The sequence below is a fragment of the Panthera onca genome, chromosome C2 (genome assembly GCF_046562875.1).
Source record: "Panthera onca isolate mPanOnc1 chromosome C2, mPanOnc1 haplotype 2, whole genome shotgun sequence".
Taxonomy (NCBI): Eukaryota; Metazoa; Chordata; class Mammalia; order Carnivora; family Felidae; genus Panthera; species Panthera onca.
Genome location: NC_138347.1, coordinates 83,612,906 through 83,629,352, shown reverse-complemented (window position 1 = coordinate 83,629,352; position 16,447 = coordinate 83,612,906). Strand labels below are relative to the sequence as shown.

Sequence of the window (16,447 nt, the reverse complement as noted above, 5' to 3'; positions counted from 1 at the left end):
TAAAAAAAATAGTACTTATTTAGCCTGGAAGCACAAAGGCAAATGAAAATGATTGATGTCTCAAATATCATGTATGGATTGGAAAGCAATAATTTATTTGACCAATGTTAGTATACTTGACTTGAAGTTACCTAAATCTTAGAAGCAGTAAGTCAAGAAATGAAAGGAGTCTTTCTTACATAGCATATATTCAACTCATAGAAACTGTTGTCCAAAAAACTTACAGTATAAACTGAATTCAAGCCTATAAAATTATTTAAATTTATAAATTGTCACTATTAAGGTAGGATAGTAAGGATGATTTGGAATATAGAATCTAAATAGGAAGGAATCTTAGAGAATATTTCATGTCACTTTTTCAATTGATAAAGAAACCTAATTCAGAGTGATTGAGTCACTTGCCCAAGGTTACAAAGACAGTGATAAAGCAGGGGCAAAACAAAACTCAGATTTTCTTAATCTAGAGGCCTTTCATCTTGATGCTCACAACATATATTATTAATTTATGCATGTAGGGGAATGATATTAAAGTTTAATGCTCAAAATTATATATGTGATAGGTATTATTACTGTCTACATTTTTAAATTGAGGAAATTAAAACTGAGTCTCAGAGGGTAGGTAAACTGCCCAAGGTTTACATTCCATGGCAATGCTAGATATGAACCCTGCCTCTCTTGACTTCAAAGCCAGGCCCTTAATTGCTACATTTTGCCACAGTTGCCATACCCTTTCCAGCTGGGTGACCTTGAGTAAATTACTTAACTTCTCTGGACATCATGTTGTTGAGAGAACAAACCCACCAAGAGACCATTTTAACATAATGTGAGAAGTGCAAGATTGAAATACGAAATAGCATTGGCTGCTCTGGAAATTTGGAGGAGCACAGAAAGATAACTTGTGGGAAGACTGGAATGTCAGTGTATAAAGTTTGGCCTTGACCCTTAGGCATCTATTGTTGAACTACTAAAAGGAATTGATGAGGTATTTTGGGAAGATTAATCTGTGGTTGAGGGAGCACAAGAGTGTAGACCAGGAGATTAATTGAGAAGTATAAAATGATATGGACCCTGACTTAGGATAGTGGCAATTGGTAACAAGAGGAAAAGACAGATGTGAGATGCTGTGAAAGAAGACTTAGTGGGACTTACTAGTTATTTAGATATGGAGGGAAGAGTTGATAATGACTGTTCATTAAAGGAATTGTGGATGTTAAACTGGAGAACATCTTTAGGTTAAAAGTTTCTTGTGTATCTCATGATTCTTAATGGGTTATTCTGCATATAGATCATTTAATAAATAGCTTGTTGATTAGTTCACCTGTCTCAAAGATATTACTCTGCCTACCTTCCTCATATTTGTGAAACCTACTGAAATGTATATATAGTATAGAGTTCATTATGTCCCAGGTACTTTGCTAGGCACAGTAGGTACTAAAATGAAGAACAAGATAGACCCTGCCTTCAGTAATCTCACAGTCTAGTAATCCTTGACTAATATTTTAGTTTTATAGGTTTATTATTTCATAAGAATCAAATATTTTCATTATCCATGAGTGTGAGTATTTAAGCAATCATGTAATTCTCAACATGAGCAGTATCACCCTTAAGGGGGTGACGATCAGTTCTTAGGGGTGAAAAGAATTGTACTCTTTCATATATAAAGCACAGATATATATACAGTACATAAGTGGATATACAATATATCTGTGGTATTAAAACTTCATTGGAGGGGGCTATTATGAAAAAACGTCTGAAAAGTATCATTGGTGGTGGTAAGAGGGTGCCAATAAAGTTTCAGAAACTGAGCTAAATATATTGCAATTACAGTTATCAAGGGCTTTTTAAAGACAGATCCCTTAATTTCTTAGTCAACTACTTAAAAAATTCAGATTTTTGACAATTAAGGTTTTTCCATGTATTTTGCATATTAGGTATATGTTGTTGGAGGCTATGATGGGCAAAACAGACTTAGCAGCGTGGAATGTTATGATTCCTTTTCAAATCGATGGACTGAAGTTGCTCCCCTTAAGGAAGCAGTGAGTTCTCCTGCCGTGACTAGCTGTGTAGGCAAATTGTTTGTGATTGGTGGAGGACCTGATGACAATACTTGTTCTGATAAGGTAAGCCATGTCATCTTATAGAAATTACCAATGATGTATATAAGGAGAAAACTACATAAGGCTTATCAAATAGAGAGCTAGGTCCCTTATTGTGAGGAACCTTTTAAAAATTGGTACTTTATCCTTTTGGGGGAAAACATTGAGTTTCAAGTTGCTGAAGTGAAATCCTAATATATCTAACAATTTTCCGTAAAAAGCTTTATCTAATTTTTTTGAAATAAGACTAATTTCAGAGTTTGGATCTTAGACTAAATAAATTGTTTTAAACCTCTTAACTGCAGTAGTCTACAGAATCAAAAAATTATTCACACAAAACACGGTTGGGAAGTGAATTAGCAGAGTAGGTAAGATACAGTAGCTATGCTGCTTCCAACTGGGTCATCTTCTGCGTACTTTAAAAGTATTTTTTAGAACAAAAAGGAGGAAAGGAAACCTCTGTAACGTAAATGGAGGACAGCTCAAAGTTGCTGCAGTCCATTGGATTCCTGGGATAAAAGAACATGTGCCATCCTCACACCTCAGAAAATACTGTTTTTATTCTGGAAACAAATGTCTAATACCTAATCCCTTTAGCAATTGTTTACTGAATTTTGTCAATCAATTCTTTTTTTTAATTGAATTGTAATATAATGTGGTCAAATGTTTCATATGTAGAATTCAGTAATACAGAATTTGTGGTAATTCAAAGTACACTGAATTGAAATTTACTTGTGTTCTTTTGAAGAAATGACTTCCTAAAAGTATAAAGAAATTGTATTTAAATGGAGGCATAGTTATCCTATAGGACACAATTTTTTTTAATCTATACTGTTAATTTTTTTTTTTTTAATGTTTATTTATTTATTTTGAGAGAGAAAAAGAGCCAGTTAGGAGCAGAGAGAGAGAGAGAGAGAGAGAGAGAGAGAGAGAGAGAATCCCAAGCAGGCTCCACACTGTCAGTGCAGACCCCAACGTGGGGCTAGATCTCACAGACTGTGAGCCAAAACCAAGAGTTGGATGCTTAAGCAACTGAGCCACCCAGACACCCCAACTGTTAATTTTAACGGAAATAAGTAAAGAAACTTACCATGATAGCCTAGCCAGTCATCCTGGAAATAATCTCTGTGTGTGTTACTCTGTTCTGCTTGATAGTAATAAATTTGCATCTGAGAATTTTGTAATTCAGACATTTCCCTATCAAGCTAACCTTTCTTAATTCTGTGAACTAACGTGAATTAATTAATGTAAATTAATTAATAGGATTTGATTTTTAATCATGTTTCTATGTATCGGTAGACTTTTTTATTAAGTAAATTTGCATTGTTGTTTAGAAGTTTTAATTAAATATTTCTATACATTACTAGGTTCAATCTTATGATCCAGAAACCAATTCTTGGCTACTTCGTGCAGCTATCCCAATTGCCAAGCGGTGTATAACAGCCGTATCCTTAAACAACCTGATATATGTTGCTGGTGGGCTGACCAAGGCAATATACTGTTATGATCCAGTTGAAGATTACTGGATGCATGTACAGAATACATTCAGCCGACAGGTAATAACGTAAAACAGTCCAAAAGAAAAATCAACCAACGAGGGACCAAGTACATGGCCATTATAAATATACTGTAATTTCACTGTTAATATATTTTATGTGTGCTTGAATTATTTCATAACTTTTAAAACTCCACATTAAGCATATGGTATGATGTTTTGAACTCCTTCCAGAGAATTGTTTTATTGAAATAGCTTAATTTTTACCATCCCATGGTGAAGCAGCTGTTGTACTTGAGCTGGTGACTTTTTTCCCTTGACCTTTTTCAGAATCTACTCTAGTCCTTATCCCTATTTCTTAGGTATTTTGAAGAAAACAAATGTTCCCAAACTGGTTTCTTTCCTTCTGTGGCTTTTATCATAAAAGAAATGGCTGTGCTCAGGTCTCCTTCCTCCTATCTGTACTCCTACTCCACCTCTACCCTCTGCCTCCCCAAAAGCCTTCTCTTGGCCTTTGATTCATGGCTCCAACCTCCCTCTTTCTACCACCAAAATGCTTGATGGTTCTGATGCTGGAAGTCTAGCTCTACCTATACCACTCTAAGGTGTTATACTGCCAGAGGTCATTACTAATAATCTCAGTTTCATTCATATACTCTTACTTTTTCTATCCAACCCTTAAATATAAGTTTTCCTTGAGCCTCTTTCCCCCTCCCTCTTCCCAGTTTCTACTCTGTTCCTGAGTGATCACATTTATTGCCCAGTACTGATATACTTCAAGTCTTTATCATCATTAAAACCTCTCTCTTGTGCTCCAGACTCAAATTTCCAACTGCCTATTTGATATTTTTTATGATGTTCTATGACTTCAAACTTAAACCAGAATTCATCATCTTCCCCAACCCTACTTTTTCTGTTTCCAGGCAACCTAGTGAATAAAAGAATTGTTTCTTCCTTACTCACACTCACAGCACATCTGGCACCAGATATGTGCCACACCAACCAATTCTCCATCTCCAGCTGAGTGTCTTACAATTCAATTCAGTTCTAACACTGTCTACCTGGAGTTAGAGTCAGATTCTGCAAGTTAAGAGCTCAGTCCCCAAGACTGCCACTGCCTCAGACGCCAACCACTAGCTCCAGCTTGTCCCCAGTACTTTTGACACACTGGCTATAAATTAACATTCCCATAACCCCTCCTTGGGTTCGGTAATTTGTAAGAACAGCTCGCAGAACTCAGGGAAACACTTGTGTTTATTTGGTTTTTTGTATATTAAAGGATATTATAAATGATACAGATGAACAGCCAGATGAAGAAGCACATAGGGTAAGGTCCAGAAGGGTCCAAAGCACACAGGAGCTTCTGTTCTGGGGTTGAGGTGCACCCTTCCCCAATCCAGAAACTGTTCGAATCTTATACTTTGGGAATTTTTGTGGAGGCTTCATTATATAATTATTAATTTAATTTCTAGCCCCTGTCCCCTCTCCAGAGAACAGGGAGTGGGGATGAAAGTTTCAAGATTCTAATTATGGCATGATCTTTTTGGTGACCAGTCCCCATCCAGGAACCAGCCAATAGTCACCTCATTAAAACAAAAGACATTCCTATCACTCAGGAAATTCCAAGGGATTTAGGAGCTCTGTGACAGGAACTGGAGGCAGAGACTAATATATATTTTTCTACTGTTTCACACCGAGACTTATCTCTTAGATTTTCCTCCACTTTCTCCTAAATTGAATCAATCCAACATATCAGTTCTGTGTCCCCAGAGTTTTTCCTATTCTTTTCCATTCCTGTGGTTCCTGCTTTTGTTCAAGTTCTTATTAGTTCTTCCCTCAACAAAAACAGTAATATTCTAATTAGCGTTTAATGTCTTCTCTAACCCATTTTGCCACCCATTATTTCCCAACGAATCCTATTATATTCCTCCTCTGATTGGAAACATACTGACTAAAATCCAAAAGTTTTCCCACTTCATTCTAGACCTTCTGTTGTCTGAGCCCTGCTTGCCTTTTTAGCTTCACTTTCTGCAACTTTATCCCAATTACATTAAGTATCTGTTAACTTGCATTTGCAATATAGACCATACATGTTCTTGCCTTGGTTCATGCTATCCTCTTAGGCTCTAATGCCTTTTCTACCTTCTCTACTTTTTTTTTTTTTTTTTTTTTTTTTTTATTTTAATTTTTTAACGTTTATTTATTTTTGAGACAGAGAGAGACAGAGCATGAACGGGGGAGGGTCAGAGAGACAGGGAGACACAGAATCTGAAACAGGCCCCAGGCTCTGAGCTGTCAGCACAGAGCCCGACGCGGGGCTCAAACTCACAGACTGTGAGATCATGACCCGAGCTGAAGTCGGACGCTCAACTAACTGAGCCACCCAGGCGCCCCTCCACCTTCTCTACTTGTAACACTACTCTTCTTTCAAGGACCACTTCATGTTACAACAAACTGAAGTTTCCCTGTTCAGAATTAATCTGATCTGATCTGTCACTGCACTTATACCTCTATTATGGCAGTCATATATTCTGTTATGAGTATCAATGTTTATTTCTGTACCAGAATTCCATCTTCTTAAGAATACTGTTTTTTCTCTTTCCCAATGTATCTTGTATTAATTGGTGCTCAGTAAATATTTACTGAATAAGTAAAAAATGAGACAGTGAAGTAACAAAGGACCTAATTTTAAGAGTCTTAAATGTAATATCCCTAACAGATATAGACTATAAATATAATGAATAGGGATTGAGTATAACACCATTTTTCTTAAGTTGTTGACATTGAGGTATAGTCTCTAATTAGTAATGTATTCAAAATAACATTGCCTCAACTGATGAAAGGGACATAATAGTATCTTAAGCTTCATGGTACAGAGGTAATATAATCTTCTATCATTCTTGTATCACATTTAAGTAAAATGAATCACATTTCTCTAGCTCAGTGGCCTCTACTGGAAAGGACAATCTCCAGTTCTGCAGAAGTAAGAGTGTGCCTTACCATATAAGAACCCATATTATGGTCATATTCACCTGTGTGACAAGTGTTTACACTTATTTCTAAAATTTTTTAAAAACTTTTTTTATGTTTATTTATTTGGGGGGGGGGGGTGGGCAGAGAGTGAGAGGGAGACACAGAATCCAAAACAGGCTCCAGGCTGTGAGCTGTCAGCACAGAGCCTGACATGGGGCTCAAACCTACAACCACGAGATCGTGACCTGAGCCAAAGTCAGACACTTAACCGACTGAGCCACTCACGTGCCCCTAAATTTTTTTTTTTTTTTAAGTAAACTCTACCCCCAATGTGGGACTTGAATTCATGATCCTGAGATCAAGAGTCACATGCTCTACCAACTGAGCCAAGTAGATGCCCTAATTTGTAAATGTTTTAATCAAAGCTAATATTTATTGGCTTATTAAGTGAATATTTTAAAGTATAATGCATTTTCACCAAGAACTGTTCATTCAGAACTTAGCTATATCATATAAAATGATAACAACTTAGGAAGATAATTGCCAACATCTAGTATAATGCAGGACATACAATGAATATGTTTTTAACTACATGATTGAGATAAAACTATGAAAAAACAATGGGACAAACATGGCACATTTTTTCTAATTAATGAATAATCTGACTTCGGAAATTTCAAAGAAGAAACATTTAGATAAGAAGTGTATTAAATCTATTATGACAAAGACAAATCATTGAAGTCCAAATCAAGTGTTCTATATCAAATCTCTTGAAGCAAAAAATAATGATATTTCTGGTATTATTTTTTCTCCTCAGTCCATTCTTACTACCAGTACTTCTAAGTGTATATTTGTAAACATTATTAATAGGTAATTTTTGAACCATCTGTTTGCCTACCCTTTTGACGCTAATCAGTGAAAAAGGAAAAATCAGCTGTAATTTCATGTTAGACAGTTATTTGAGTCAGACTAGTTTTTTAAATGCTTAGAATATTAAGTAGCAAAAAAGCTAAAAAAAAAAAAAAAAAATGAGCTCTTTGTTTTGCAGACCTAAGGGACCTAATGCAACCTTTTTCTCTTTCTGTTCCTTACTATTTCCGTGCCTCTTGACTCTGCATGATTCCTAAAAGCTACAAGTTGCTATTTTAAACATATTTTGCTTTTTAACTCTTGTCAAGAACATCCTTTGAAAAATTGTGGAATTTTTTTTAGGTCAATGATATTTGTTTTTTAGAGTAATTATGTTATTGACAGAAAAGAGTAAAATTTAGCTAAGAATCCCATTATGTGCAAGGTTAAAATATTATTTAGGAAATTTCTATGTGCCAGCCAAAGTCCTAATAACAGTGCTTTGTTAATTTGTTTATAACTCTTTCTCTCATTCATTCATTCAACTTGGGGGTAATCCTATATGAGGAGTAATGTTCCTACTCCTTGGTCATGTAATAGCCACTTTCTACAATAAGAGAGCTTCCTGTAATAGGAGAAGCAAGCCATGTTCTTCAAAACTATTTTTGTTCAACTACTGTTAAGTTAAAACCCTTCTCTCTGTCCACTTAGCCCCCACTCCACCTCCCACATCTTGGCCCCAACCAATAACATATCTTAACATTTCATTCATGCAAAATTATCTGGCACTCATACATAGAGCAGGAGTTGGGCAAAAGGGAGCTTATTTGATGTGTCCTTTTTTTTTGGTCTGTTAAAGCAGGTCTTATTTTTCAGTTTGCTACTAAATCCCTTACCTTCAAGAATTAATTTTTTTTTTTTTTTTTTTATTTGGTTGAACAGGAAAACTGTGGTATGTCTGTGTGTAATGGTAAAATATATATCCTGGGTGGAAGACGGGAAAATGGAGAAGCCACAGACACTATTCTCTGTTATGATCCTGCAACAAGTATCATCACAGGGGTAGCTGCAATGCCCAGGCCAGTGTCCTATCATGGCTGTGTGACTATTCATAGATACAATGAAAAATGCTTTAAGCTCTAAAGCCGGGATACCTCACCCAAGAAGCCACACCAATCCAAGATGAGAGGTTTGAAAAACTCCAGAGTGGAAACTTGACATATCTCCTTTGTGCCATGTACGCAAAAAAAGTAAAGATAATAATTGTGGTGCCTTTCCCCCCAAAATAACCTTTCAAACTGTAATAAAGCCTTTCCTGTAATTGGGAAAAAAATTTTGTTGTTTTTGAAAGTAATAGTGGTTATTGCTTGGGTTTTGAGAGTGTACCTTTGTTAAGTATTTGTAAGAAACTTATGTGGAGTCAGAAATAACGTCTGCCTGAATAACTTTTAGGAATTTGTGAATGGTTTCTTCATTTATGTATGTTTATCTGCAAGCCTATATATTCTTTGTCATATTATGTATAGAAAACTGCATGACTTAGGCTTCGTTTAGGTTGGATCACATAATGCTTAGAATGCTTAGAATGCATTCTAAGAGGGGAAATCAGTTTCAAAAATCTTTTTCACTAAAGATATATCCAACCTGATTAATTTTATTGAAAGTTTTTTCAGTAATTGATAAAAATGTAGTAACAATTTGAGTATCATAAAGTACTGAATTATCATGACTTACTTCTTAGAATTGTTGTCTTGTATTAAACATATTTTTGGAAGAACATTGGGTAGGAGATAGAAATGCAAATGCCCCTAAAATGGGGATTAAAATTATAGGTTTATTCCTAAGAAAAAAATTATATAAGACCATTGAAGGGGAAAATGACCACTGTGGCTCTCAAAGTATTTATGTATCATCTCCAAATCCTCTAAGGAAGCACCTTTTCTTGAACCCAGCAAAAGAGTTGAAATCCACATTGCAAGATTATTTTGTAGAAAATGGGGACAAATTTTCTCCCTAGCCCAGTAGGGTTTGACTTCATTAGTATGGTGCTTTGGGTGAGGTCCTCTTCCCTGGTTATCCTCCTTTCCTGTGAACAGGTAAAAATCTTGGAGTCTCCACTGTTAAGTTGCCTTTGAAGGATAAAGCAGGGACCACCTATCAGTGGGTCCATTTTTCTTTTAAAATTAGCTATCCAAAAAACTAGCAGCATTATTTGCAGTTTAAGATAAATCTTTCATTTGGTACCCATTGTGGAAAATACTGGTCAACATTCTCAAGCTTCTATACAACAAACAAGTTACCTTTGTCTAGATTTTTCAACTCCAGTTTATAAGCTTACTAGTTTTCAGAAAGGAATGTAAAATTTTTTTCTAAGGCAAATGGAATGGCAGGAACTGTAGCAAAGTGATTAGTGTTATTCCTGGGTAAACAGATATAATTTACAACATTTGAGGGACGTTCCAGGGATGTTTCAGGTAGCCTGCTGGATTTCAACTTCCCAGGCACTATTGTCGTCTCACATCATAATTATATACTCCTGTCACAGGAGAGATGATGCAAATATGTGACTATAGTGTCACCAGATTTCTATGAAAACCAAGTTAGTAATCAAAAACCTAACATTGATAAACCACTTTTGTTTTCTCATCTTAGAATGATACAGAGATTTCTAATCATACGGCATCAACTTCAATGCTTAGCTGGAATCTGAATTCTGAGAAAAGCTCTAAAGATCTTACAAATGTTTAGGAAATTTTAATTTTTCAAATTATAATTTGAAATGATATGTACCTTTTTGAGATAATTATCAGAGCAATTCAGAAAACAATTTTCTATCGTTTTAGTTGAAAGACAATTGTACATATAATTGGGACACTTGTTTGAATTTTAGAATAAACATCTACTTCTGCAATATACCTTTTGTAGATAATGGAAATTATTTAGTTCAGAAATTCTTTGCAGTAGATGAGATAATGTATGAGAAAAGTGTTTTGTAAATGCTAAGGATTATACAAATGATACTTGTTATTTTCATGTGTATTTGTAAGGTTGTGCCCATAATACAGACACTTCACACACAAAAAAAAATCTTCTCAAGATAACTTGTATCCATAGTACTTTTGTCTATTGTAAAAGTGTTAACTATTTACTTGTATTTCATCTTACATTTATTTTTAATATCCATGTGTTTATTGTACTAAATTTGAAATGAAATTCTAGAAAACAATTTTGTCTAAACATAGACTTCATACCAATATCATTTAATTTTTCTACATGATTTAAAACTAAGTAGGCCACCAAGAACTTAGCTTGGATCCTATGAAATTAACAATTTTTGAAATTACCCAACTGATATTTCAATATCCTTTAGCTATTTATCTTTCTTTAGTGATTATTGATAAATAATGGTGTTAGCATTGATAAAAAAGAATTTTAGGGTATAATTAGTATATCAAAATATCAAAAGGGATTCATAAACCAAATTGTGACAGATTATATTCATAGTGTCATCACATAGTTGACAGGCTTTCTTTTGATAGGAGATGTTCACATAAGCTTTGGGTTAGTATGTATGTATATACATGTGTATATAGATAGATAGTACGGTTATGTACACACATATATACAAACACCAAGAAATTGATCAGTTTGTGATGATCAGAAGGAAGCACATAAAGTAAAAATTGGTTGACCTTATTAAATTCAATTCCAGAAGATTTTTTTTTTATTTGGGCATTTCTATCATTCTTTTTTACATTTGAAAGTACATGATGAGGAGCACCTGGCTGGCTCAGTCAGTAGAGCATGCAACTCTTGATCTTGGGGTTGTGAGTTCAAGCCCCACATTGGGTGTAGATATTACTTAAAAGAGTTTGAAAGTACATGATGAGTGTTAGTGTAATAAATCGCATACAGTCAGAATCTGTATAATACATAAAGTTTCACAAGATCAGAAAACAAATTGGAGGTAGAGACGAGTTTGCTAAACCCAGCTGTGATACCTCAGTGGGAAAAGGAATTCAAGTGTATGTTTGTGGATCAACAGGAAAGTATAGTTGTTTTTTGTTCATGAACATGTGTTTTCCTATGTATGAGTGAGCTATAAAGTGGTCTAATTTTTACAACAGAAGACCTTCTTTTTCTACTTTAATCTTCCCACTGACTACTGCACAGGTATGAAATAGTAGCTTATTGAATTTTCAGTAACCTTTTTTTCCCCCTAGATGACTGAAATATAGATATTTACTCCATTTAAACCAGGTGTTAAGGAAAAAAATGATGTAAATACTCAGGGAGGGTATTAACTTGTCATTTTTGCCTATTTGGTGTGTTTAAAATGCCATAACTAAATAACCTTCAGTTCATGATTCTAGAGTAAATTTAATTTGGTTAAGGGGCTTCACACAGGCGGTGGTTGAACATTCATTCTTTTATATTTAGAAAGATGAAAATGTTTTGTGGACTGATACATTTTTCTCTTAGTGAATATGAATTGTTTATGTATCTCTACTGTCATACACCCTTTTGAAACTCAGGAAAGACAAAGGTTCAATTATACTACTTTTGTCAATATGCAAACCAGGTGTGTGTGTTTCTTTTCCCTGTTGTCTGGATATGGCAAATAGATTTTTTTTTTTTTTTAAAGAATTGCTGTGAGAACCCATACATGAAAAGAGAGGGGTTAAATAGTTGTGTGTGCCTTTTGTGTCTTGAGATTTGTATGTGGAAAAGACATCTCCAGACTGTATTTTCAAAGAGAAGAGATAACTATTTATGTGGTGCCAAGTGTTAAGATAATGTCTCTTAAAGGCTTCCTGTGGAAGCCTTTATTTTACTAAACTCAAGACACCAGTTAACCTCAACATGATTTTGGCCTTATTAGAATTTCTTGTGCATTATTTTGAAAGGCAGGTTTACATCACCTCACCCCATCATTCTTTGTAGTTAAATAAATAAATTCACCGTATCAAGTAACCAGAAGGAGGGCAATTTGGCGGCCTTTTAAAAGGTTAGGCCTTTTAAAAGTATAGGGAGCTATACTTATTGTCACATCTAATGCTAGACACCAGAAACCATTGAGCCAGAGTGTGAATTGATGATTCCAGAGACATTTTCAACATACTTCAGACATTTTTAAGTGTTTTTATGAATGTTTTACATTTGTGTGATGGCCTTAGATATTAAATTTACTTAGTGCTAAAGATCATCATAAATAATTTTTTTAAAAACAGCAGTAGTCATAACTTATTTTATATATTGTTCCAAAGAAAAGAATTTGTTTTAATGTTTTCAAAATAACTGCATCTGAATTTGTTTATGTGCCTTAAGTTCTCTAGTGATATTTCAGTTTTGGTTGTTTTTTTTTTTTTTTTTTTTTTTTCATTCTAAACAAAGCTTACCTTCAGTGAGTTTCATATCTGTTTCCTACAGAGTAAATAAACTTCCCTTCTTCTTAAATTTTTTAATGAGCACCATGTGGTTGCTTGGCAGAATGAGAATGTTAAGAAATGTTGAGTGTTTGGAGTTTTATTATATTTGGGAGTATTGTTTGTTTTTGTTACCAAGGTGCTTTCTAAGATATTCAGACAAACATCTAACACTGATTAAAACTTTGTAAAATGTCATTTACGATATCTACATCTAATGTCAAAAATGTAAACACACTTATTTTTGTTCCATTCTTATGTACTTTTTTTTTTTCCTCCTACAGGCTTTTTCTTTTATCTTTCTTGGAAAAGTTCTTATTCTTCCTTTCCCCATCATCCCTCCCCATAGTTTCTTTATTTAAATCTTTGAGAATTTCTGGAGCTAAGACAACACAATTATAGAGTTGAAAAAAAGCATAATATGCTTTCCAACTTGTACAGACCTATGGCAGCCAAATGTCATTCACTTTTAGTGAGAGGCTCCAGAATCTCCACAGTGAAAACAAAAATGCTTTGTACTTCTTTGTTCTCAATTCAGTTGTAGCACATTAATTCGTGTATGTCTTGTTTAAATATACTTTGTGCATAGTTTCTTTAATTTTTTAAAAGTTGTATCTAATAAAATGTCTTTTAACCATTATTATTTGACTATACAGTTGTATTAAATTTTGTTTACCAAAAAATTGTTGTTTTGTTTTATTTTTAAATATTTATTTATTTATTTATTTTTATGTTCTTTTATTTATTTATTTTAATATGAAATTTATTGTCAAATTGGTTTCCATACAACACCCAGTGCTCACCCCAACAGGTGTCCTCCTCAATGCCCATCAATATTTATTTTGAGAGAGACAGCCTGTGCACATGCTCACGTGAGAACACAAGTGGGGAGGGGGCAGAGAGAGAGAGGAAGAGAGAAAATCCCAAGCAGGCTCCACCCTATCAGGGCAGAGCTCATCTCGGTGCTTGACCTAACGAACTGTGAGATCGTGACCTGAGCCAAAATCAAGAGATGGACATTTAACCGACCAAAGCCATCCAGGTGCCCCATTGTTTTATTTTAAGTACATCCAAATGCTTGTGCAAAAAAAGAAGGAATGGAGGAAATTTCGTATTAATATATGTGAGTGTTTACTGGTATGTCCATAAGGTAACTAGAAAGGTAAACTAAAAACATTGGTGTATATGAGGAAAGGAAATGGTGGCTAATGAACAAGTAAAAAGGAAATGCCACCGCATACTCCTAATCATACGTAATGTATAAATAGGCATATAATCGATGTTTTAGTCTGAACTACATGGAAGTCACCTATCCAAAAAAATTTTTAATTACCAGAAAAGTTATTTATAACATGTACACTCTATAGTGTTTTTTGAGTAGGCTCTCAGAAGTACCCCTGTAGTAATATGAAGAGTAAAGGACTTAAGAAATTTTCTTTCAGGTGTCAGGGAGAGGGCATATTATTTACTGGAGATGCAATGTCTGATTTTACATTAACAAGGTAAAATTTTGAAAAGATATATGTTACAGAAGTATATGCAAGGCTTAGCTTTTTATGCTTAGTTTTTAAATTGTGCCATCAAAAGAAAATGGCAAGTTAGAGTGCTACTTAAATAATAAATGTTAAAGCTGTTTTCTTTGACCCAATTCCTTTGTATCCACACCTGGAAAGTGCATGGGCTTCATCAGACCTAATTCCAACCAGTGCTCTATACCATAAAGCTATTTAATCTCTGAACCATACTTTCCCATGTTTAGGAAAGGTCATGCTACTCACCTCACGGGCTTATTGTGAGGAGATGAGCTACTGGGATGTGTGTCCAAGGGTGAACAGTTCTGGCACAGAAGAAAAGAACATAAATGTTGGTTCCTTTTCCATGCAGCTATTTCAGGACAAAAATGCAATATGAAAAGCAGAGAAGGGGGTGAGAAAATTAAAAGTGTTTGTTAGCTTATAATTGGAAAATCACGGACAATGGGTAAAGAATAGAAGCCCCTTGTACTTTCAATTTTCTCTTTAAAAAATTCACCTGCACTCTTGGAGCACCTGGCTGGCTCAGTTCGTAGAGCGTATGACTCTTAATATCAGGGTCATGAATTTAAGCCCCACTTTGAATGTAGAGATTACTTAAAAAATCACCTGCACTCACAATGGAATGGGGAAAAATGATTTAAACCTGCCTTCTTCTCTGCTATTCACTATTAATGGAGATTTAGAATATCAAAAGGCATGGTTTTCCTCTTAATTTTGTTGGGATCTTTTTAATTTATTTTTTATTTTGTTTTATTTTATAATTTTTTGACATCTCTGGGGGACGTTGCTGGCTAGGGAGAGACTGTTCTTCCTAGAACTAGCTAATTCCTGGAAACAGTAACCAACTTGTCGGTGAGCCTACCTTTCATATATCATCCATGCCCACAACTAACTCCTTTAACTCACACACCAAGCCAATATTTCCCCTGCCCTGAGTCACCCTAGGGCCAGGTACCAGACACTGAGAACAGCTCCTCTGTCCCAAAGCTTGCTGTAATTATTCAAACTAGCCAATCCTAAACTGTATACCCTGCCCTGCCTTGACTTGACTTTCTCACGGAAAAGCCAGGAAAGGCTTTAGACTATGCTCTCCCCTTATTTCTTTCTGCCTCCTGACACTGGTGCTTCTTCCCCTGTGGCCCTGAGTGACATACTGTGCTTCTTGTTTCTAGAGGAACTGTGACTAACATTCAACTTTTATTTCAATAGTATTAACCTCTCTGTATTGTCACCCAGTCACCTTTATAAATTAAGACTCACAAATCACTTATGCTCAGCACAGAAGGGAGTTATGTTTTAGTGAGTAAAATGGAAGAAGAAGAAAAGAGGATTTTAAAAGATCCTATTTATTAGTATGCACACCTACCCCTTTCTACTCGGATTTGGTGGATGACGCCAAAGATGGTAGGGCTTTATATGAATTCAGTGTCCACACATGTGCAGAGGAGGTAAAACAAAACAGAAAGCCACCTTCCAAGAAGCTTGCGAGCATGGCATGGCAGCCAATGGAAATGGGTCTGACCTACCTCCAACCACAGGGAGCATAACTGACCGAATGATGCCACAGCTGCTGGCTTTGAAATCCATCTTGCATTTGTGCTGAGGCCACACGTCCCACCAGCTGTGCCCAGCCAATGTCTTGTGGCAGGGCTACTAAGGCACATGTGTTCCTAAAAGATCTCTCCTAATGGTGGATTTTGCCTCCACGACTCCCCTTCTAATTTGTCCAGCCTTCATTACACTGCATGGTAATGCAGGATGTTTCTATCCAACCTTCTTTCCCCCTTTCCCTCACTTGCTTTTAGGACCTAATGACTCTCCATGTTTTCTCTCACAGGACATTTCTTCCCTTGCATGTTTTTGTTAAAATCTTTGCCTATTTGATCTTATCTTCTCAAAGGACACAGGACTAGCATATATAGAAAAAAGTGCCTTAATGGAGTGCCTGGGTGGCTCAGTCGGTTAAGCGTCCGACTTCAGCTCAGGTCACGATCTCGAGGTCTGTGAGTTCGAGCCCTGCGTCGGGCTCTGTGCTGACAGCTCAGAGCCTGGAGCCTGCTTCCGATTCTGTGT

General features: G+C 35.4%; 1 protein-coding gene across 8 annotated transcripts in view; it reads left to right on the top strand.

Moving 5' to 3' along the window:
* The window catches only part of KLHL24 (kelch like family member 24), a 43,669-nt gene extending 30,190 nt beyond the window's left edge, over window positions 1-13,479 (top strand). For all 8 annotated transcript variants that reach the window (XM_060639338.3, XM_060639335.3, XM_060639336.3 and 5 more), the window contains 3 exons: window positions 1,932-2,120; window positions 3,464-3,652; window positions 8,356-13,479. In XM_060639338.3, coding sequence (XP_060495321.1) covers window positions 1,932-2,120; window positions 3,464-3,652; window positions 8,356-8,556 — 579 coding nt within the window. In that variant the 3' untranslated portion in view covers window positions 8,557-13,479. The remainder of the gene's footprint in view (window positions 1-1,931; window positions 2,121-3,463; window positions 3,653-8,355) is intronic.
* The last annotated feature ends 2,968 nt before the right edge of the window (window positions 13,480-16,447 follow it).